Source organism: Hyperoodon ampullatus (assembly GCF_949752795.1).
Source record: "Hyperoodon ampullatus genome assembly, chromosome: 9".
Lineage (NCBI taxonomy): Eukaryota > Metazoa > Chordata > Mammalia > Artiodactyla > Ziphiidae > Hyperoodon > Hyperoodon ampullatus.
Window position 1 is genome coordinate 89,968,340 of NC_136922.1, and position 24,401 is coordinate 89,992,740.

A 24,401-nucleotide genomic window follows, 5' to 3' on the forward strand; every position below is an offset into this window, starting at 1 on the left:
ACTACGTCTGCAGGCTTAATGTGACTTTAAAAATATAATTATAAAAGGAAAGATGAATCAAAATATGAATATATTAAATAAGTACAGGAGTAGAAAATGCTTTGCTAAGATGTTTTTTTTTCCCCTCAATTACACAAGATGAAGGTCATAGACGTATGTAGGACACTGACAGGCAAGACTGGATGAGAAGTAGATTTAAATCTCAAAATTAAACAAGAAAGACAGGGCTTCCCTGGTGGCTCAGTGGTTGAGAGTCCGCCTGCCGATGCAGGGGACACGGGTTCGTGCCCCGGTCCGGGAAGATCCCACGTGCCGCGGAGTGGCTGGGCCTATGAGCCATGGCCGCTGAGCCTGTGCTCCGCAACGGGAGAGGCCACAACAGTGAGAGGCCTGCGTACCGCAAAAAAAAAAAAAGAAAGACAGGTAATTAACTGGAGACTCAGCTACAAACATATCAATTAATGTTCAAGATGATTGAATTAGGCACTTTGTTATTATATCAAAATGATATGACTTGTTAGCATACAATTGGCAGTAAATGAAAAAAAAATGTAAATTTCCTCTATACAGTGCATAAATGCTAGCCTACTGAGACGGTTATTTGAGGATTGTAGTTATCTATTAGTATGATTAAGAACTCACTAATACAGTATTTTCTACATTTTATTTTTTGTTTAATTTTAGATCGTGGAATTATTTATTTATTTTTCTTTAACTTAGATGTACATTCAGTACCATTCCTCTTTCTCTCATTTGGAGTCTCAATAAAAGAAAAAATGAATCCCTCTAATTTAGTCCTACTCAGCCCTTCAGAAAGTGCGGTTGAGAATGATGTTCTGTGCCATTGTGATGGTGGCAAGGATACCTGTCATCTCTCTGCGGTAGGAGCAAGAAGAGGTGTTCCTAAGACAGGGGCAGACACGAGACAGTGCACACCCACCACTGAAAAGTCCCATGCCTGCTCTTCTCTCCCTAATGCCATCTCTACTGGTAGCTGCTCCCTGCTGCAGGCTTACTTCCCTGCCAGATGATGAAGGACCCCTTGCCTTCTCACCCCTATCTCACTAAACCTTCTCCTGTTCCCAGTCTACCATACTCTTTCCTCCCTCTATGTGTTTGCCCATGCCCTTTCCTCTTCCTGATGCCCTCTGCTCATCCCACCCCTGCCTCCTGTACCTATCCAGTTCGGCTCTCAGGATACAGCTCAGGTATCAACTCCTCCAGCATCTCCTCCCCATAACCCTCTCCCTTTCTGCATCTCACCCTGCTTCCCTCCTGGGTTAGGAGCTCACAGTCTTTGGGGGAGTTAAGCAAATAAGCAACTTAGAGCAGGGTGGGTACTACTGCTAGAGGTAAAGATAATATGTAAATATGTTAAAAAGAGACCAGTAGAAAAATGAAAAATAATAACGTAACGACACTGAGAAGGGGAAATTGATATGATTGGGGCGTGGGAAGAGGGGACATAAGTAAGCTAATTCCTCACCCATCCACGGAGCAGGAGGTCAGTATAAAAATTCTAAAATGAATGTAGCAATGCATAGCAGTTTCCACAGATTATATACAGTGGTGGATATAACCACTGGAAGAATTAGAAACAGAAATTGTTTTTTTTAAAAAGTTGTAGGTGCTTCTTTCTGGGGCATAAGACTGAGGTGAGGCCGGGGGGGTGGGACAGGGGACCACTGTTCATCATTATCGGTTATTTAACCATGAGTAATTAGTACTTAGCTTTTAAATTTTTACTTGCTTAAAAAATTTTCCACATGTCCTCAAACCCTGTTAGTATTCACTGCCAGTTCACCAATTGTTCACAAATACACTATCATTCTAACATTTTTTTAATCCCTGAAAAAATATCTTAATTTTAAGCCATCTTTAGTTTTCTGCCAATTTTATGTGAAGCATTTACTCCTCTCTGTAGTATACTTTGCCCCAGAGATTCCCATATCTTTCTTTGTCTTCCTCCTAAGACCCCCCACCAATTGCTCAATCCCTTCCCCAGAGAGCTACCTTGAAGACATGACACTTAGTTGTTCAGTTTCAGAATTACTGCCATTGCTTGAGATCAGTTGTTTAGTGTCTGCTCTGAATAGATTTAAAATTCTCAAAAGGAAATTGTATGGCAATTTGAGAAATAACCAGAATCTTCAATAAACTGGAATAGTCTCTGAGGAAGTTCAGTGCTGTATAAATTTTGACTTTGAAATCTATAATAACTCTTGGTAGTTGAAAAACCAAAGTATATGTTTAGCTTATAGTAAATAACTATTGGTTATTTTAATCCTATATGTTGATAATCTGTTTTGAAGCTTAAGAAATGTTCTTTATAGAAAACTATTGCTATTTCTAGGAATGCATAACTTACAGTGGCTCCTGGCAGAAAAATTGCACACCTCTGAAAGTCCCAGCACCTACAGGAAAAAAAACCTGGTACCTTATTGTTTATATCCTGTGTTGCTGGACAACATCCTACAAAGTAGCCAGGCTTATTTGAGTGGCTTGGCTAAAGAAAGATGCATTCATGTTCCAAGCTAACCGAGCATTTCAAGTGCAACATTATTCCAAGTTGAATCTGAATCAGAACTCTGAGCAGTGCCATCAGCCTGAAAATAATGTGCTGCTTCCCAATTCGCTCTTTGCTTGTTGTTACCTAGTATCAATTTTCATGGAACTTTTCACTGTACTTACATACAGGTGTATCAGTGTACTCATCTACTTGGTACCAAAAAGGGAGGCACAGAATGTGGAGAAAACCCTGAGACTGAGCCCTGAGCTCCTACCCCACCCACCCCTAATTCTCCATGTGTCTTTAGCCAGGTTCCCTCACTCTTCTGCATCTCCATCCCTCATCTGTAAACAACAACCTTTTTTAAAAATTTTATTTTATTCAAGTATAGTCGATTTACAAGGTTGTGTTAATTTTTGCTGTACAGCAAAGTGATGCAGTTATGCATATATATACAGTGGCTCCTGGCAGAAAAACTGCACAGCTCTGAAAGTCCCAGCAGAGGTGGGACTTCCTTTTTCATATTCTTTTCCATTATGGTTTATCACAGGTTATTGAATATAGTTCCCTGTGCTATACAGTAGGATCTTGTTGTTTATTCATTCTATATATAATAGTTTGCATCTGCTAATCCCAAACTCCCAATCCACCCCTCCCCCACTCTGCCCTTTGGCAACCACAGGTCTGTCCTCTGTGTCTGTGAGTCTGTTTCACAGATAAGTTCACTTGTGTGATATTTTAGATTCCACATATAAGTGATATATGGAATGTGTCTTTCTCTTTCTGACTTACTTCACTGAGTATGATAATCTCTAGGTCCATCCATGTTGCTGCAAATGGCATTATTTCATTCCTTTTTATGGCTGAGTAGTATTCCATTGTATATATGTACTACATCTTTATCCATTCATCTGTCGGTGGACATTTAGGTTGCTTCCATGTCCTGGCTATTGTGAATAGTGCTGCTGTGAACATAGGGGTACATGTATCTTTTTGAATTATAGTTTTGTCTGGGTATATGCCCAGGAGTGGGATTGCTGGATCATATGGTAATTCATTTTTAGTTTTCTGAGGAACCTCCATACTGTTCTCTGTAGTGGGTGTACCAACTTACATTCCCACCAACAGTGTAAGAGGGTTCCCTTCTCTCCACACCCTCTCCAGCATTTGTTATTTGTAGACTTTTTTTTTTTTTTTTTTTTTTTTTTTTTTTTTTTTTTTTTTTTGTTGTTGTTAGACTTTTTAATGATGGCCATTCTGACTGGTGTGAGGTAAGACCTCATTGTAGCTTTGATTTGCATTTCTCTAATAATCAGTGATGTTGAGCATCTTTTCATGTGCCTATTGGCCATCTGGATGTCTTCTTTGGTGAAATGTCTGTTTAGGTCTTCTGCCCATTTTTCAATTGGGTTGTTTGTTTTTTTGTTACTGAGTTGTATTAGCTGTTTGTATATTTTGGAGATTAAGCCCTTGTGTAAATGACAAACTTTGATTCTCAAACTTACAGGCTGGTTTTGTGAGTGTGTGTGGGTGTGCGCGCACACCCACACACACGCTTTAACTAGCATATTAGGTCATATTTTATGTCCAGTAAAGTTGTGTTTTTATGTTGTGTATTTACACTTTAGAATAGGTTGGAACCCTTTATATAATCAGTACACTTAGTACATTCTGCCCATTTTATAAAATTTTGAATATACTTTTTCTATTTTTTTAGCTACTAAGGGTTCTGGTTTTAGTATGTTTACATTTTTGGCATATTTTTGGTAAGCATTCATCAGTTCTTTGATATCTCAGAATCACAACTTTCAATTATAAAGCTGTTTTGATAAGAAAACTTGGTCAATTCCTTGATGATTATTGTTTTCCAGAAAAACATCGTCATAAAAGCAGAAAGTGCCTGTAAAGGCTTTTGAAACCAGGGTCCTTGATCAGATCAGGATTCAGCACTATCAAAGGAGTAGGGTTAATGACAAGCATGCTTCTAGCATCATTGCTTTAGAATTTTGTTGTTGAAGGTCAGGCCTAGAGTGAGACACACAACAGTGTGTCTCAATAAATGCTTGGAGACTGTACGTCTGTACTCATGTACTACTTGATATACAAGTAAAGGAGTTAAATAAGAGTAAGGATAGCATAGAAGGAGTCTTAGAGTATAGGGTGTGTATTTGTCTGCTCGGGCTGCCTTATCAAAATACCCTGGACTGGGTGGTTTACACAACAGAAATTTATTTCTCACTGTCCTAGAGGCTGGGAAGTCCAAGATCAAGGTGCTGGCCAATTCAGTTCCCGATAAAGGCTCTCTTCCGGGCTTGCAGAGGCCTGTTTTCTTGCTGTGAACTCACAGGTCAAGGAGAGAACAAGAGATTTCTCTCGGGTTTCTTCTTATAAAGGTACTGATCCGGGCTTCCCTGGTGGCGCAGTGGTTGAGAGTTCGCCTGCCTATGCAGGGGACATGGGTTCGTGCCCCAGTCTGGGAGGATCCCACATGCCCCGGAGCGGCTAGGCCCGTGAGCCATGGCCATTGAGCCTGCGCGTCCGGAGCCTGTGCTCCGCAATGGGAGAGGCCACAACAGTGAGAGGCCCGCGTACTGCAAAAAAAAAAAAAAAAAAAAAAGGTACTGATCCCATCATGAAGGCTCCACCTTCATCATGACTTAATTACCTCCGAAAGATCCCATCTCTAAATACCATCGTTTTGGGGTTGGGACCCTCAACATATGAATTTGGGGGACTACATCTCAGTTCATAGCAAGGTGAAGATACTTAACTGTTTACCTTTGCCTGTTACAGTCTGAGCTGTAATTTTACATTAATGATTGGAAGTTAGTCAAATAAAAAGGCTAACTGTTTAATGTATAGAATATGTTACTACTAATACAGGCAAAGGGACAAAAGTTATGCTTCCCAGGAAGAAAAATGGCAACTTAAATTAAAACTATGATTGTAGAGAAAATTTAAAGCATTTCTTGTCAAATGACTTATGCAGTTCTGAGTCAAATAGGAACAGGGTTGTTTTTTCTACATAATGAATCTCCTGTAATGTAGTATTTGAACTTATCACCTAGTCGTCTTCTGTTGACCTGTGATTAAAATCCTGGCCTTTAATTGGAGGCTCACTGTTTGAACCCTGATGTTTTGCCACCAGCCCAGCCTATACAGGCTTTTGATAAAAAGGGTGATGTTTTTGTGTCTGTCTGTCAGGCAGGGAACCCAGGTAGAGGTAAAACTGCCTGTAGCAAAATGGTGCCTGAGCTTCAGTCTCTAGACCTTTGCCCTGCCATCACCTTGGTAAACCTCCAGCCTTTCTTTTCTAGAAGAGACTTATTTTAGCATGATAGCTTTTCTGTGCTCACCCATGAGAACATAGCACATAAACTACTCCAGAATTCCTATACAAGGACAGAAAGATGAAATGACAGAAGAAATTCTGTGCTTATGCCTACGTGGATTGAACATGTCAGAACATAACTGGCTGTCATGCTGAATTTTCTCTCTCCAGATCTGAAAGGAAAACAGCGTGAACAGTTTTCAAGAGCTCTGACTGTTTTAGTCATATTGTTTACGTTTTTAATTTAGTGCATTAAATTCTCACCATACAAGTTATGCTGTACCTCGTACAAAACCTTTGTTTCCCGAAACTCAGCACACTGGGAAGAAACTTAAAGAGTACTGTCAAGAGATCCAGTTAGGAAGCACTTCCTAGGAGATTGCTGTTCTAGGAACTATTCTGGGCAGGGGAGATACTGATTTTGAAACGTGCATCAGTTTTCCATCTATTTCTCATTTCTGATTTTTTTCCCCTACACTTAAACTTGTTTTAATTTGGAAAGTTTTAAACCCATAGAAAAGTTGAAATAACAGTCCAATGACTGCATAGATACCCTGACTTAGATTTACTGGCTGTTAACATCTTGCCATCCCCGCTCAGTTTCCTCTCCAAATATATATACACACTTCCCTCTTGCCATATCATCTAAAAGTAGGCTAAAGGTATCATGACTTTTTACTCTTAAATTCTTAGCATGACTCTCCCAAGAACAAGGGCATTCTCCTACTCACCTGCATTATTACCATGTGCTTTACGTTGCTGCCGTAACAGATTACCAGTGGCTTAAGACAATACGGATCCATTTTCTTACAGTTCTGTAGGCGAGAAGTCCAGTACAAGTCTCATTGGGCTAAGATCAAGGTGTCTGCAGGGCTTCGTTCCTTTCTGGAGGTTCTAGGGGAAAATCCATTTCCTTGCCTTTCCAGCTTCTGGAGGCCAACGTCATGCTCTGGTCTGTGGCCTCCTCCTCCATCTTCAAAGCTAGCAACCTAGCCTCTCTCTGAGCCTTCTTCCATCATCACATCCCTCTCCCTGACCACAGCTAGGAAAGCTTCTTCACTTTGTGATTAGATTTGGTCCACCCAGATAATCCAGGATAATCCCCCCATCTCAATGTCCTTAACCTTAATCATATCTGCAAAATCATTTTTGCCTTATAAAGTAACATAATCATAGGTTCCCAAGATGAGGGTATAGACATCTTAGAAGGGCCATTGTTCTGACCACCACACCACACCTAACAAAACCAGCCTTCATTAAAAGTTTATCCAACATACAGTCTATAGTCAAATTTCCCCAATTACCAAAAAGGTGTCATGGATCCAGTCAAGGTTTACACATTATAATATGTTTCCACTCATCTATAACAGTCTCATCAGCTCCCTCTCTTTTTCATGACATGGAATCCTTTGATAAAGAGTCTAGGCCAGTTACCAAGTAGAGATCTGAATTTAGCTAAAAGTTTCTTTGTGATTATATCCAGACTGAACATATCTGTCAAGAATACCCATGTAGGTGGTGTTTCATGCTTCCCACTATGTCACTTCATATAAAGAATGGCTTTACTACTACTGGCAATGCCAAGCTTGACTTTTTGTTTAAGGTAGTGACTGCCAGATTTCCCCATTGGAAAGGTGGGGGGGTTTCTCTATAAAATGATTGATAGAAGTTAGCCATCTTTGGGAGACACAATCAAGGAACACATTCACAGAGCCAGACTTTAACGCAGCATTTTTCAAACTGTGGGTCATGGCGTATTAGCAAATTACAAAATCATTCTAGTGGACTTTGAACCCCCCAGAGGAACTAGGACAGGGCCTGGGTAATGGTGGATTCCTAGTAAATATCTGCTAAAGAATGTATGGCTCAGTAACAGGCAGATAACCCAATTAAAAAATGATCAAAGGGAATTCCCTGGTGGTCCAATGGTTAAGAATCCGCCTTCCAATGCAAGGGACATGGGTTTGATCCCTGGACGGGGAACTAAGATCCCACGTGCCACAGGGCAACTAAGACTGTGCGCCACAACTACTGAGCTCACGGGCTCTAGAGCCCGTGAGCCATAACAAAGAGCCTGCGTGCCGCAACTAAGACCCGGCGCAGCCAAAAAAAAAAAAAAAGAAAGATCAGAGGGTCAGAATTGCCACTGCTCTAAAGAAGGTATACAAATCGCCAATAAGCACACGAATAGATGCTCGGTATCACTAGCCATCAAGGAAATGAAGATCAAAACCACGAGACACTACTTCACATCCACTAAGATGACTATAATTTTAAAAGATGGGTAATCACAAGTGTTGGCAAGGATGTGAAGAAATCGGAACCCTCGTGTACTACTGGTGGAAATGTAAAATGATGCACCCACTTTAGAAAACAGTCTGACATATTCCCAAAGGGTTAGAGTTACCATATATGACCCAGGAATTCCATTCCTCGGTATATATACCCAAGAGAAATGAAAACATACATCCACACAAAAATTTAGATGTGATTGTTCATAGCAGCATTATTTATAATAGCCAACAAATGGAAACAACCCAACTATCCACCAAGTGATGAACAGATAAACAAAATGGGATAGATCCATGACATATCCAATGCGATACTATTTGGTAATAGAAGAAGTACTACTGTATGCATGAACATGGATGAACCTTGAAACCATGTTAAGTAAAAGAAGCCAGTCACAAAAGATGACATATTGTGTGATTCCATTTATATTAATAGGAATTATATATGAATGTCCAGAATAGGGAAATCTATAGAGACAGAAAGTAGATTAGTGGTGACCTAGGGCTGGGGTTGAGGATAAATGGGAAGTCTAACAGGTGCAGGGTTTCTTTTTGGAGGAGATAAAAATGTTCTAAGTTAATTGTGTGATTGTGTGACTCTGTAACTATACTAAAAACCAAACATTGAACTGCACATACTAAGTGGGTAAATTTTATGGTATATGAATTCTATCTCAGTAAAGCTATTATTTAAAAAAATGCCCATGACCGAGCCCCACCCATGCCAATTAAAATTGAATTTTGGCAGGTCGAGTTTGGCATCAGGTATTTTGTTTAAACTTCTCTAGTTAAGTTTTTAATGTCTAGCCAGGGTTATAGCTACTGGTTTAGACTAACTACCGAGATCCTTCTCAGTGCCAGCACACTGTAAATCCAAAAGTCTAGTGTTTTATGCCTGTCCCAGTGAACAAGGTGATTTAAAAGCACAAGGGGACAAGCTGGTGGCCACCCCCCAACACACCTTAATAATAGTCATGATTAATTTCTTTGGCTGACATCTCTGAGTGAGTAGAAACCCCAGTTCCCCTGCAACATTACATATATATATATATATATATATATATATATATATATATATATATATACATATATATACACACACACACATATACATACATATATATGTATGTATATATATATATAGCAAGTATATTAAGAGTATTGCAAGTTTCTAAATCGTGGACAGACAGTAGGCAAAGAAAGCAAATGAAAAATCTTTGATTGTGATTATTGAAGGAGGTGACAAATTTCTGAAGAGGAGAAATTACTTATTAAATATGAAAAATAGCTACTCACATGATTGTGTGTGATGAAAACTATTGAAGGGTAGACTTAGTGATGAGGTTTAGCAGTTTCTAGGAAGAAAAAATTAATATTGTAATCAAGGTAACTGGACTATTTTATTTCTTCCTATTTATGAGGGTTTAGCCAAGATCATTTTAGAAAAAGTTTTTAAAAACCTGATTAAAGAACCCATCAGAATGGTACCACCTCCATTATTTTTGACACAGACAAATTAGGCTTTGGAAGTGTTGAAGATTGAGCAGTTGTAAAAAGCAGGAGTGATAGATGGAAGTGTCATTGTCACATGTAGTAAGAATCACTCGGTATTATTAGGAATCTAGGTAGGTGACCTGACCTTTTTATAACCTTCATCAGTTTAAGCTCTGACAGATAATGGCTAAGTGGTCTTTACAGGTTACCTTAACATGTCTCAGTTTCTCTGTCTATACAACAGAACTAATTAATCCCATGCCAGAGAATTTAATCAAGTTCCAGCTGCAGTGAATATGGTCAGACATCTTATTAGGTCTAGTATAAGTCAAGGTCTGATCCAGAAAACAGAAACCACTTCAAGTATTCCCATAAATTCCTTCAAGGGGGAATTAAATGTAGGGAATTTGTTATTACAGGTGAATGAGGATCTGAGTGTCAAACAGAGGACATTAGGAGAACCTGTAGATTAGCGACAGCAAGGAGCCCCTGCCTCCCTTTAGCTCTTTCCAAAGGGAAGAGCCATTTACTGGAGCACAAAGGTACCCAAAGGAATTTGGGTCATGGTAGGAGCTAGAGCCAAAAAGGAGGTGTGTCTGCTGTTGGAGACATGACCCAAGGCAGAGTGGGAGGGAGAGGAATAGCAATGCCCTGACTTCTTCTCCTTTCCCTTTAGCCTTCAGTTTCCCATCAGGCCCTCCCATTGTCAGTACCCAGCTGAGAACCTGGAAAACAGCTGGCAGGAGTCAACCCCTGCCTCCCCCTGATACAGATCACAACAAAGGTGAGGAATGGATCTTAGGGTGAACAAGCCTGGACTTTCAGGGTTCACCCCTTTTTTACTCTGTATCCATTAAAACTTGGTACTTCTGCCCAATTCAAGGTAACTACTCATCATTTAAAGGAATTCTCCCTCTCTCCCCAACAAGGGTGAGTCAGCCTCATCCATCATTGAATTCATCTCAAGTCTAGGATCTCTGCAGTCCCATGTCAAGGCAGATGTGATTCCTCATATATGGTGACCTCTGAACTAGAATGAAAAGTTAATACTACCAGCTCCTCATGTAAAATAGTAGAAGAAATAGCACCTCACACCCATTAGTATGACTATTATTATTATTATTATTATTTTTGAGGTATGCGGGGCTCTCACTGTTGTGGCCTCTCCCATTGCGGAGCACAGGCTCCGGACGCGCAGGCCCAGCGGCCATGGCTCACGGGCCCAGCCACTCCGTGGCGTGTGGGATCTTCCCGGACCGGGGCACGAACCCGTGTCCCCTGCATCAGCAGGCGGACTCTCAACCACTGTGCCACCAGAGAAGCCCCCAGGATGACTATTATTTTAAAAAATAAAATTAAAAATAAAACGGAAAATAGTAGATTTTGATGAGGATGTGGAGGAATTGGAACCCTTATGCATTGTTGGTGGAAATATAAAATGATGCAGCCGCTCTGGGAAACAGTTCGGTGGTTCCTCAAAATGTTAAACATAGAATTACCATATAAGCCAGCAATTCCATTTCTCTGTATATACCCAAAAGAATTGAAAGCAGAGATTCAAACTGATACTTGTGCACCAATGTTCATAGAAGCATTATTCACAATAGCCAAAAGGTGGAAACAATTCAGATGTCCATCCACAGATGAAAGGATAAACAATATGTGGTATGTACACACAATGAAATACACAGCCTTAAAAAGGAATGAAATTCTGATACATACTATAACACAGGTGAACTTTGAAAATATTATAAGTGAAATAAGCCAGACACCAAGGCACATATATGATTCCACTTATATGAGGTACCTGGAATAGGCAAATTCATAGAGGCAAACTATAGAATAGTGGTTCCCAGGGACTGGAAGGAGGAGGGCATGGGAAGTTACTCTTTAATGAGTACAGAGTTTCTATTTGGAAGATGGAAAAGTTCTGGAAATAGTGATGTTGGTTGTACAACATTGTGAATGTACTTAATGTAATGCCGTTAAACTGTACACTTAGAAATGATTCAAATGGTAAGTTTTATGTATGTTTTGCCACAAAAATTAGGAGTTTGGGATTAACAGATACACACTACTATATATAAAATAAACAATAAGGACAGGGAACTATATTCAATATCTTGTAATAACTTATGGAAAATAATCTGAAAAAGAATATATATATATATATATATATATATATATACACAACTGAATCACTTTGCTGTACACCTGAAACTAACACATATTAGTAATCAACTATACTTCAATTTAAAAAAAAATAAGTGGAAAACAAAAAGAAACCCTTGATTAGTATATGCATAAAAATGCAGGGCATGGGGCTTCCCTGGTGGCGCAGTGGTTGAGAGTCCGCCTGCCGATGCAGGGGACATGGGTTTGTGCCCCGGTCCGGGAAGATCCCACAATTCGCGGAGCGGCTGGGCCCGTGAGCCATGGCCGCTGAGCCTGCGCGTCCGGAGCCTGTGCTCCGCAACGGGAGAGGCCACAACAGTGAGAGGCCCGCGTACCGCAAAAAAAAAAAAAAAAAAAAATGCAAGGCTGCTGCAGCCTCCATTTCTATAACTGGTCACATTTCTCTAATTGGTGACATTTATTACTTCCTCCTTCTACCATCCATCCCATGTTGCCCTTGCCCTCTGCCAGCACTCAGCAGCTCAGAGTGTTTTACCTATTTGTGTTGAACTGAGCCTTTGTTCCTGAAAAAGGCTGAGTTCTTGGCAGTTCTGCCTTTAGTCGGCTGCTATGGGTTTTTTTCCATGACTGTTACTATGGACCTGGAAATACTAAAAGGGGTTCCAGTGAATCCGACGTAGTCCTCTCTGCCTTTACTTCATAGAAGCAACTCACTTTGCCCTTGGCAATTGAGGTCAGTCCTTCCAGCCATCAAATTGACCCCTTTCTCTGCCTGTTGGTTCAGTAGTGTGAGAAGCCCAAAATAGCTGGTTCACAATCTCTCTTACCCATATAATTTAGTCATTGTTGTATTTTCTGGTGGAAGCATTCCTTCCTGAGTGCCTCTAGACCAAAGTTGTGGGAACAGGAGCAGAACCTCCATGAGTAGTTTTAATAATGAGAAGAGGGGCCATTCCTACTTCTAATCCTTGGATTCCCAGACCTATACTTTCTTGTTACTGGAAAAATAAACAAATAAATAACAGCACTATATATTGGTCTCCTGAGTCAAAGTACCCCAGCACTCCAGCCTTGTACATGTTGTCTCCCAACTGGACCATAGCTGAATCCTGCATCAGCCATTTCTCCCGTTAAGTTTCTTGGCCAGCAACATTGTTGAATAGCATACCATGATTGCGAATAAGAGCTTGAATAAATCTCCTGGTAGTGGTGCTCCTGGAAACATTTCAGGCAAGGAAAGCAATTCCGTACTCAGAGTGGGTACAGCACTGCCCCCTCCAGGACGCAAGGCGTCTGGTCGTCTGCTTCTCCACCTGAGCCAGCCCGTGTCTTTCCCCTGCTCTGTTCTGGATCATAGGGGACTGCCCTTTGTACAGTGTTTCCTGGCTCTTGGGGCAGTTATCTTACAGCGGGACAGCAATGGGAAGTAGTAGTAGAAGATTTGGGGAGAGGGACAGTGTCTGAGCATGTATGTTATGTGGTCAAATGTAACCCAGATCTGCAAATCAGTCACTTTGAAACTGTTCGTGATGTTTCTTTCATAAGTGCATTTAGTCTGCTGAAAGTGCACTTTTTTTTTTTCCTTCCTAAGATTTCAGGGAATAACAGAATTATTTAAAGACTAAATGGAGGCAGTTTTCACATCTTTGGCAAACTTCTCTTAAATGAATTGTCAGATCGACCTCTTTAAAGATTATAATTGTGTGGCAAAATTAAGTTAAACAGGTTTTACACTCTTGGCAAAGTTCTCTTAAATGATTTCTTGTCAGATTCAAGCTCTTTAAAGATTATAATTGTGTGGTAAAATTAAACTCAACAGGTTTCACACACTCCTTCAGTGTTTTAGGCTTCTACGTGAGCATGTTGGCCTACTGATAATAAAGGTGACTTCTCACATAGGTTCAGTGCCTGAAACACACAAGTTTTGGTCTCTGATGTCTGTTCCTGGGTATATAGATAATCTTTAGGCCATGACTGAATGCCTCTTATTTCACCTTCTCCAGATAATGATTATTCTGCTGCCCATTTCACATAAACATATTGAATATCTTCATTAAATAATGTGCTTTCATAATAAGCAGCAGATGAAGGGCTAAGTGAAAATTCAGATCTAGAAAGAAGAAACAGTACTAACCCAGATGCTGGGGGGTAGTCATTCTAGCCATGAGACCTCCACAGCGCACACTGACTGCCATCTGTTCTTTTGGTTTTTTTGAGAACATTTTAAAAAAATTGAAGTATAGTTGATTTACAGTGTTTCAGGTGTACAGCACAGTGATTCGACTATACAAATACATATATATCTATTCTTTTTCAGATTCTTTTCCATTATAGGTTATTACAAGGTACTGAATATAGTTCCATGTGCTGTAGAGTAGGTCCTTGTTTATCTATTTTATGTATAGTAGTATGTGTCTGTTAGTCCCAAATTCCTAGTTTATCCCTACCCCCTGTTCCCCCTTTGGTAACCATAAGTTTGTCTTCTATGTCTGTGAGTCTATTTCTGTTTTGTAAATAAGTTCATTTGTATCATTTTTTTAGATTCCACATATAAATAATATCATATATTTGTCTTTCTCTGTCTGCCTTACTTCACTTAGTATGATAATCTCTAGGTCCATCCATGTTGCTGCTAATGGCATTATTTCATTCTTTTTTATGTCTAGGTAGTAGTCCATTGTGTGTATACACGCACACACAGACACACACACACACACACACCATACCTTCTTCATCCATTCATCTGTCAGTGGACATTTAGGTTGCTTCCATGTCTTGGCTATTGTAAATAGTGCTGCTATGAGCACTGGGGTACATGTACCTTTTCAAATTATAGTTTTGTCTGGATGTATGCCCAGGAGTGAGATTGCTGGATCATATGGTAACTCTATTTTTAGTTTTTTAAGGAACCTCCAAACTGTTCTCCATAGTGGCTGCACCAATTTACATTCCCACCAACAGTGCAGGAGGGTTCCCTTCTAACTGCATCTTGAGCAAGCCTGAAGCCACGGTCTAAACCAGCTTTTAGACCAACCAACCATTGCCTCCAGTTTGGCTCAAGTAACTGTAATACCCGTGTCCTCCAATTTTCCAGGTTAAAATGCTTGATGCATCAATCTGGAAGGTTTTCTCATTTGTGGTAGGGCTTTCAGGTTTTTGGTAAACATGTTCATTGGAGAAAGTATAGAAAATACAGAGAAACACAAAACATGATCCAGTCACACAGTTAACATTTTGGTATATAGATATCCAATCTTTTTTCAGTTCATATAGATATATAATTATGTTCTTTTTAAATATAGAGTGCCTACAGTTTTTTTTACTCAACTTCATATTATGGCTAAAAATAAACTATATCAAACATTTTTTCTATGGTATCAAATATTTTCTACTATGTAATTTCTAATGACTGCATAGTTCTCCACAGTGTGGATATGCCATAATTTATTTAATAAATTAGAGGGTTTAGGAAAAAATCTGTAGTTGAGCAGCTAGAGCCATCCCCTTAAGGTTATTGTAACACATAAAACCCGTCCACCAAACTCTTTGACATACGCAAATCCTCGAAGGAATGGTTTTTCGTGTGAAATGGTTATAGCTGTCAATCATTTATTCTCCACGTCATGGTTCTGGTGCTCTCTCCAGGTTTTTAGGGGGTGATTATGGATTCCTGTCAAATGAGATGTCTACTATGTATTCAACACGAGGCAGTTTGTATTTTTCTCCATCTATTGCTTTCCCGTCGGAGGAAGTTAAGCAAATCTCTGTGAGCCAAAGGGGAATGGGATAGACGTCTAGTGCTGGCAGCACACGGCAGACATGCCCGGGTCCCAGAGATCCCACATAAGTAGATTAGACTGCTACATAAATACATTTGTCTTGATTGTCACATTCCACCCAGGGTTACACCTACATCCGTAAAAATGGCTCCAAGCCTGTTTTTCAAAGGCAGTTTGCCTCCCTTGTTGCTTTTTAACCACCCAGCTCACAGGCATTTTTTGTGTTATAGCTATCAAAGATGATTAAGGGGCTGGGAGAGTTGATATATAAGGACAGATTAAGAAAACTAAATATTTACAACTTGACTGAGTGATAGCCAAGGGGAAGATACTATAACTGTCTGCTGGGCTCAAATCATGGAAGAGATATTGTTTTGCTTTCCCCAGTAACTCAATTTTAGGGATATCTAAATTCAGAGAAAGTTTTCTGAAGATGACATCACTTATGCTAATTAGATAATTGTGTCAGTTGAAATTACATTTCATTGCTTACTAGCAGAAACTTGGAATGGCAGTGGCTTAAACAAATAAGGTTTCATTTTCTCTCCTATAACATGAAGCCCAGAAATGTCTCGTCTGGGGCCGTGTGGCAGTTCCATGATGTCATCGGTGCCCCCATGCCCTCCTGTCTTTGGCGCCATTATTCTCAGCATGATATTCATACTCAAGGTCACCTGGTATTTGTAGAAGAGCTACCACAGCTTCACTTACCTTGGCTGAATTCCAGAAAGGGGAAGGCAAAAGAGGTCCCTGCCAACTAAGACTGCTTGGAAGAACTTTCTCGGAAGCCCACTTCCTGATTCCAGTTTATATCTTATTGACCCACTGCATCAACAAGAGGGGCTGGGAAATTGAGCAGGGTTTTGGGTTTGGTTGATTTTGTTTTTACGTTGGGTACCTTGCTTACCACAGCAATATGAAGGTCCTTTGACTGAGAAGGCATGGGAACATGGCTGCCGGGTAGGCAACTGGTGGTTTCTGTCACAATGACTTACCTCTTAAAGATTCTGAGAAGTCTGGACTCTGAGACACAGTGACATTTGCTATGATGTTCCATTTGTAAAACTAGCCCTTGCGATCTAATTTATTTACTTCTCATCACTCATCTATTTCAGTTTATTTGTCACAGCCTACCCTGGGTTGATGCTAAATAAACCAGCCATCTCAGCAGACCTAAGAATAATAATAACTACAACTTACTAGCTTTTACCCAGTTCCATGCACTGTGTTATGCACTTCACATCACCTGAATGGTTTGCTTCAAAATACTCCAAGAGGGATGGGGAGTAGGTATGGATAAATGAAATAATACTCACCATGAGTTGCTAATAACTGAAGCTGAGCAATGACTATATGGAAGTTTGTTATTATTTATATACTCTTCTCTCTCCTTTTGTCATAACGGAAATTTTCCCAGTAAAGATCTTTAAATCACCTCATCTACATCTTACATGATTTCATATGAGGTCGGTACTATGACCCCCAGCTAACAGCGCTCAGGGCAGTTAAGCAGCATCACACAGTGAGTGCGTGGCAGATTTAGGATTCCAACCCAGGTCTGCCTGACTTAGGAGCCTGTGCTCTAACCCTTATTATTCAAAGAAAGCATGCTTTCAGGATAAGGAGACTAAACCTCGTCAGAAGTGTAGATTTTCAGGCCCCACCCAAGCCCTATTACAGGACCCCCGAATAAGGTTTGTTTGTGCACCCGGGGTTCCCATGCTCTGTCCGCTGCACTGTTATTGCCTTTGTAGCCACAACTTAACCAACTCAATCGTGAGTTTCCCATAAAAAATGTTACCCTCTGTTGAAGCAAGAAGCCTTATCATGATCACTACTTGGTAGCATTTAATAATAATTGAATAGGCATTTAATTCAGGGCAGTTAACCTCTTTCAACCTTGAGCATCTGCTGTAGTGCTGAGCACTAAATGCCTATGTGTCAGTTAAGCATCATTCTGACTGTGTGTCAGCTGCTAATAATCACTGCTTGCTTGAAACTTGGTTTGGTTTGTTCTATTGAAATAATGCCCTTGCTTCTATTAACTTAAGGTGTTGTGAGTTTTAAAAGTTTGGGGACTTACAGAAAACTGTTCAGCTACCTGTTCTACCTTCCGGCAGCATCATCTCTGCTTACCCACCTCTGTAGAACTTTCCTGAAAAGACATGATTTTTCTCCCTAACATCTTCAGTCATCTTGTATCATTTCAGCCCGGTTTTTGAAAGAAAGAGAACTATGGGTTAGTTGTTGTGTGTCATGTAGGCAGAACATCAGCCTCCATTTCTCCATCTGTGCCTTGGCTGTGCCATATGGTCTTTAGGCTCCCTTCCAAAGTCATTCTTCTCTAACCCCACATAACGTGATTTTTCAAGCCCCCCCAAAACATAAAACATTATGAAGACACTGGACTCTATGTGAAATCTACTTGATTATGTTTTTTTCAGCACTAAAAGGATCCCTCATTGATTCATACTCGTTTCTCTGTCCGAATAATGAATGCCTTAACGCTGTGTAGCTTCCTTGCCTCAGATCCTTGTTAGAACAAGTAAATGAATGAATGAATAAATGAATGAATGAGGCCCGTCATCCATCTCAACTATAATCTGCTTTCTCAAAGAGGCTGCGCCCTCTGCTTTTGAACAGCTGAAAAGATTTTCAAGCTGCCAGGTGAATGTGTTTGTTTTATACATTATAATCACCTTCAGACCATGTATAGACTTAACACCCTAAGCTGTTCTTCACCTTCCATAGCAGAAGAGGTAAGGGAAAAACCTACAAAAGAGCAGGCATCAAAGCCGTCCCCAGGGACCATTACTGTATAGGTCAGGCCCATGCTGGTTGAAGGTACAAGCATCAGAGTCACTTCATTCTTCTTCCACGAACTCTTTCTCCTACAAGAGTAATTTTAAGCCAGTTTATGTATAAGATAATGTTCTCACAAAATTAAACCTAGGAAAAATAGCATGTTGTAATATGGTGACAATAGCAACCATTTTGCTAGACATGCCTTAGAATGTCTTGTCCACCCCTGTCTTTTCCATGTGATAAGTAAAGTGTGTTTCTGATTTGTCTTGCAGAGCAGCCTTTGGCAAGGAGTCAGAAGTTCTTATTGGAAACCTGGGTGATAAATTAATCCCTCCACAGGACATCCTCCGTGATGTCAGCGACCTCAAAGCCTTGGCCAACATGCATGAGAGCTTGGAATGGTTAGCAGGTCGAACAAAGTTGGCTTTCTCCAACCTTTCTACATCCCAGAGTAAGTACCAGCAGGGTGGTTCCTCTGGGGACAGCTGAGGAACTAGACTGAATACTTTCATTTGAAATGCGAGTGTGTCTACACATCGCCGTAAGGGGACAGGTCAGAGTTGTTGGAAGATCTGTGCAAGAATTCTGCTTGTGCTGAGCCTCTGGTACTTTTGTCATTCTGTGAAAGGAAGTCATCTCAGCTTCCCCATGTGGGGCGTGGGAAGCCAGAAAAGGTCCATGTTAACATAGCTTGACGTTAAACCTTAGAAACACCGGATTGTGTAAGATTGAACCACCGTGTCTTAGAACAGAAAGCAATACATTTTGTCCTTCTTACAACTTCTCAAGGGTAGAAACTGTGTCTCAGAGCTCAAAGCTGAGCACGCGGTTGATGTTTTCATTTTAACTGATAGAAAACGAATGAAAAAGTATCTAAAAAGAGAATAATAGAAGTGATCAAGTTGCTAGAAAACAGAGACAATGAGAAAAACATTTATTCTGGAAAAGAGATGGCTGAAAGATAACCTCATTATACATTTCAAGGAAATTAAGGAATAGGGTCTGAAGTAAAAATGGGAAACCTTTTTCTATCAAGGACCAATGACCAATTATTTCAAAAATAATTTGAAAACTTTGGGACACATAAACTTTATTCAATAAGTATAGCACAAATGTTTTGTAAAAGCATTAGTTCAGAAGTGTTAAACAGTTAAAGGCAAAGAAAAAACGATATGAAGAAGGAATAAAAGAGATGGGAGATTTGAATGCATGAATAGAGGGACAGAAAACAGGATAGAAAAAAGCAAAGTAACAGCAAGAACATGAAAGAAACTGAATCAGCTCTGAAGTTAGTATTAGAGTGAACTGTTAGAAGATTATTAGAAGGAAAAAGCTTGTATTATTTGGACTGTGAACTTCAAAGAAAGTTATTTTTTATCATTGTCTCTTGAAAAGTTATTATTGCTTGATTAACCATGATTTCCAGCCCAGAGAGGGAGAAGATGTGGATGAAATAAACCAGAGTAAATTATGCCCTGAAACACAGGCCCCATGGGCAGAGTCTAGGAGACCTTTGAATGCTCACTTACTTATGATCTCATGCTGATTGTGTAGCTGTCCTGGGGGTCAACAGGGGGTAAGGAAAGCAGATGGAAGGAGGGGGCTTCTGAGATTATGTATTCTGCTTTAGAAATCTTCTTAAAATATTACTTTTTATTTATACTCTTATTTTTTCACTTTTTAGTATTTAAAATCGTACTTTTAGCTGATGATAAAATTGTACATGTTTATTCTTAGAAATGTATTCACCTACTAAGGATAGTTTGGACTCAGTATCAGGTCTGAGCAGACTGTGCCTAAGTAGGTAGGTATCCTTGAGAGGTTTTCAACTTTATAACGACCTCATATCAGGGAACCTGTCACAAATAGTAGTCAGAATTAGCCATTTTATCTCCCAGACTGACCCGACTCCACCAAAAAAAAGTCAGCAAGAGCTGACTTCCTTTTGCTAGTTGCAAAATAAACAGCTCTGAAAGGGACCAGATGCCTCTTTTCCTAGTTTCCTTTGACTCTCGCAAATGTAGGGCTGCTTGGGTTGGTTTGTTAGTGATGATGGGAAGGAGTCCTCTCGTTCGATGGCCATCAAAGTCCAATATTTCATAATGCAGTCTCTGATTTTGGCAGCATAGCCTCCCACATTTCTGTTCTGTCCATCCTAAAAGAGCTCCACAAGGCAAAGTAGGACACAGCCTCCACAGCAAGCCACTGAGTGATTCACACAGTCTAATCTGGCTTCAGCTGTTCTCAGAAAGAGAAAGATGCTCTCTGAGTTATGGTCAACTTTGTAATTGCACCATTTACCTGTTATGTTCACGTCACTGAGAGTCCCTAGTACAGCTGATGTCTAATTCGTGTCTTCCAGCACCTCTGTTATTCTGACAAGGACCTCTTGTACCATGCCCATTAATACCTCTCATGTGCTCAGCTCCATTTTATAGGCTGTACCCTCTCAGTTCCTTTCAGGGTGATTATTCCAGCCAGTGAGTGATTTAAGTGACTGTTAGCATTTTGACGATCAGTGCAAAACCCAAGTGAACTGTAATCACTACTCATGTTGTCTTTGTAAAAACAGAGCATCCAGCAAACCTCGTTTATTCTGCTAACAACATGCCTTGCTCACCCACACGCGTCTATTCTTTGAATTCCCAGGAGAGATGCCCACTGATGTTTATAATTTGAACAAAGCAGGGAATGGGTTACTTTGACTGCTCCATGTCAGTGTGACTTTAGAAAGGGAATAAAGGACAGCTCTTTATTATTATTTTGAAAAGTGAACCAAATGATTACCTCAACAAAAGTGTTGCCAAGTCTGGAGACTCGATAGCATGAAGAAAATGCCAGACTTTTGTCTAGCACTCATAGAGACTCAGGATGGGGACAAGTCAAGAAAAGAGGCGTAGGAGTTTCTTTTTTTGTCCACATCCTTTAACTATTTCGTATGGTAACTGCCATGCTTTATTATAATTAAGAAGCTACTAATAGAATGGAATGGAGGAAGTTTGCAGAAAATTATTTTCATAGTAGAAAATCTCTTTAGATATTAATAGCAGTATTCTCCTCCACCTGAAATAGTTCATGTCATAGTGAAGAGAGTATTGCATTTTAGTGGCAGAGCATGGCTGGCCACTTGCCCAGGAGATAAGAGTTGACCATTTTTTCAAAGACAGTTTTTCCATCTCTTTTAGTATTTGCCTAAGCATCACCCTGTGTTCTTTACATTTAAAAGAGTCTCCTCACCTCATGTAGATCCTGACTACACCAAAGGCACTGCTCTTACTTTCACAGTCCATGGTTCCTGCTCCATTTCTCCTGGTATTCCCCTGCCCAGCCTTCCTTAAACCTGTTCTACTTAAGATTCTTTCTGTTGAAAGTCACAGCCCAATTAAAAGAAAAAGAATGCATCGATTTATAAAACTGGTAAATCAAAAGACTTCAGGTCTGGCTGGATCCAGAGGTTCACAAGATAACACCATGTAACAGACATGTTTACACACCTTCTCTCTCTCCCCCACTTTCTCTATTTCTGGTGTATTCCCTTTATTGCTTTCCATCTCAGGTAAGACCTTTTCGTATGGCAACATCCTTGGCTACCAGCAGCCCCAAGATTATTTGATCCCAGACAAAAAGAGCATTTTTACCAACAGCTCCTGAAACAGTCCTAGAGAAGACTTGACTTGACCTCCTCTCATGGGTCTCTCAGGTTCTCTCTGTATATGCCTGGTTTTCTGACTCTTTGCCCACAACTCACGACTCAGTCTCCCACTCCCACTTCTAGAATCTCTTTATGTTCAGGGTCTGTTTTAACAAATATGCTTTCAGTGCAGGGAAGTTGAGCAGGATCATATGTAGCACTGGGCATTCAGGATCTAGGTTTATACATATCTTCTCTCATTGATCACAATTTCAACCTTGTAGTAAAGGCACAGAATAGTCTCTGTAATATCTGCTGTTTGTAACAATGCTAAGTAAGAAGTCTGAGATTAACTGTTATGGTTAAGAAAAGTCTCAGAAAATTGTGACCTAGATAAAAATTAAGAGTGTATTCAATTGGAACACTAATAATTTTCTTTATATTTTATCCTTTTGTTTTAAGGATGTGTTGCCTTTAAGAATAGAGTACAGAGAACTTGAAGGGGGCTCCAGAGCTTGCTTTGACTGCATTTGCTTCCTCAAGGGGGCGCCTCCTCTCTTTCTCGGATTCTGTAAAAAAAAAAAAAAAAAAAAAAAAAACTCTCCAGGATTAGAGAATCTAAAACTTCCTTGATTATATATTCTGCTCCTTAAGTAACCTTACCATCGAGGAGGTCATCTGTTTTTTATTCAAGTCCCTTTGCTTCAGTCTAAACCTCTTTCTTCTGTCCTATTCTTCAGAAATTAAATGTTGAGTATTTTTTCTGTGAAATACTTTAATGTTTCTGAAAACATTTCCCTGGTCTCTACCTGCCCATCTCTGGATATTAAAAACTTTTGGCCTGAGGGTCCCACCCAGTCTCTGAGTCCAGGGCAACCAAATCTAGCAGAAGTAGGAGCCCAGATCAGGCCCAAGTTCGCTTATACTGTTTCGAATGGTGGTTTGACTGTTAGCCTTTGAGAATGTGGCCCATGTTGCAAGTTCCTTCAACACCAGTTGTATCCCCTTCTGGCTCCCTCAGCTCCTGTGACCGCAGTTCTTGCTGTGCCCACGTGCATTGATAATAAAGAGTCATACTGTAATCTTTTTTTTTTTTTTTTTTTTTTGCAAAACCACAGGGTCAAATAAATCTCATAATTTTGGTTCCTGGAATAGGTTCATGAATTGCCGTATTAGTTATGCGGTTATTTATATACTTCTTTTTTTTTTATTGTGGTAAGATATACATAACATCAAACGTACCATTTTAACTGTTCTTCAGTGTGCAGTACGGTAGAGTCGTGTGAACTCTGTACTTATTGCTATGCAACAGATCTCTGGAACTTTTTCATCTCACATAACTGAAACCCTGTGCCCACTGAACAGTAAATACCCTATTTCGCCCCTCCCCCAATCCCTGGTAATCACTTTCCACTTTCCATTTCTATGAGTTTGACTACTTTTAGATGCCCCCTTCTAAGTGGAATCATGCAGTATTTGCCTTTTTGTGACTGGCTTATTTCATGTAGCCTAGTGTCCTCAAAGTGTTATAGCATATGACCGGATTTCCTTCTTTTTTAAGGCTGAATGATATTCTGTTGTATGGATATACGACATTTTCTTTCTCCAGGCATCTGTCAGTGGACATTCAGATTTCACCCACTTCTTGGCTATTGTGAATAATGCTGCAGTGACACATAAGTGTGCAAATTATACTTCTTTCTTAAAGCAGAACTATTACTAGGGATCTTAGAAATCATCTGGTCTAACTCAGATATTTTGCACATGGAGGAATCAAGGCTTCAGAATGGTCACTCTGCATGTCTCTGCCTGAACTGGTATGGAAACAAGCCCTCAAACTGCCACTTTAATTTTCTCTCTACTACATCATTGTCTTGACCATTACCAAGGTTAAGTACTGGCAGTGATAACGGTTCCATTCATACCCTATTCCTATTAAACCATCCAGGAAGGTCATCATATTTTTTTTTTTAATGAAAGCACTTTAATTCCTACAGTCAACTTGTGATCATTTCTGATCATCGTCTTGTGTGTAACCAGACTTTCTGTGCTTTAAATATATGGAACTATTGCACATATCCCTTTTTGAATTTCATCTTAGTTGTAACAAAATATCTTATTAATTTTTCTCCCTCTTTTTTTGTTCTACAAATATTATCGAAGTTAGAAACTCTACCTGTCTTGTGATCATGTTAACAGAATGTCTTCTAGCTACTGCACTCTCCTATGTCAGCAGCCACTAACCTTGTGTGGCTATTTACATTTAAATTAATTAAAACTAACTGAAATATAAAATTCATTTGCTTAGTCACACTAGCCACATTTCAGATGTTCAGTGGACACTGTATTAGCAAGGTTGTAGAACATTTCCATCATCACAGAAAGTTCTGTTGGATTGTGCTATAGATCAACACTTAGGTCACTA

General features: G+C 39.9%; 1 protein-coding gene across 1 annotated transcript in view; it reads left to right on the plus strand.

Annotated features, from left to right (window-relative positions):
- EXOC4 (exocyst complex component 4) overlaps nt 1–24,401 on the plus strand; it is a gene marked incomplete at both ends in the record, with an annotated part of 836,896 nt that overhangs the window by 704,437 nt on the left and 108,058 nt on the right. Inside the window, 1 exon segment of the mRNA XM_079711536.1 lies at nt 18,618–18,796. Within this exon segment, the coding sequence (XP_079567662.1) occupies nt 18,618–18,796 (179 nt within the window).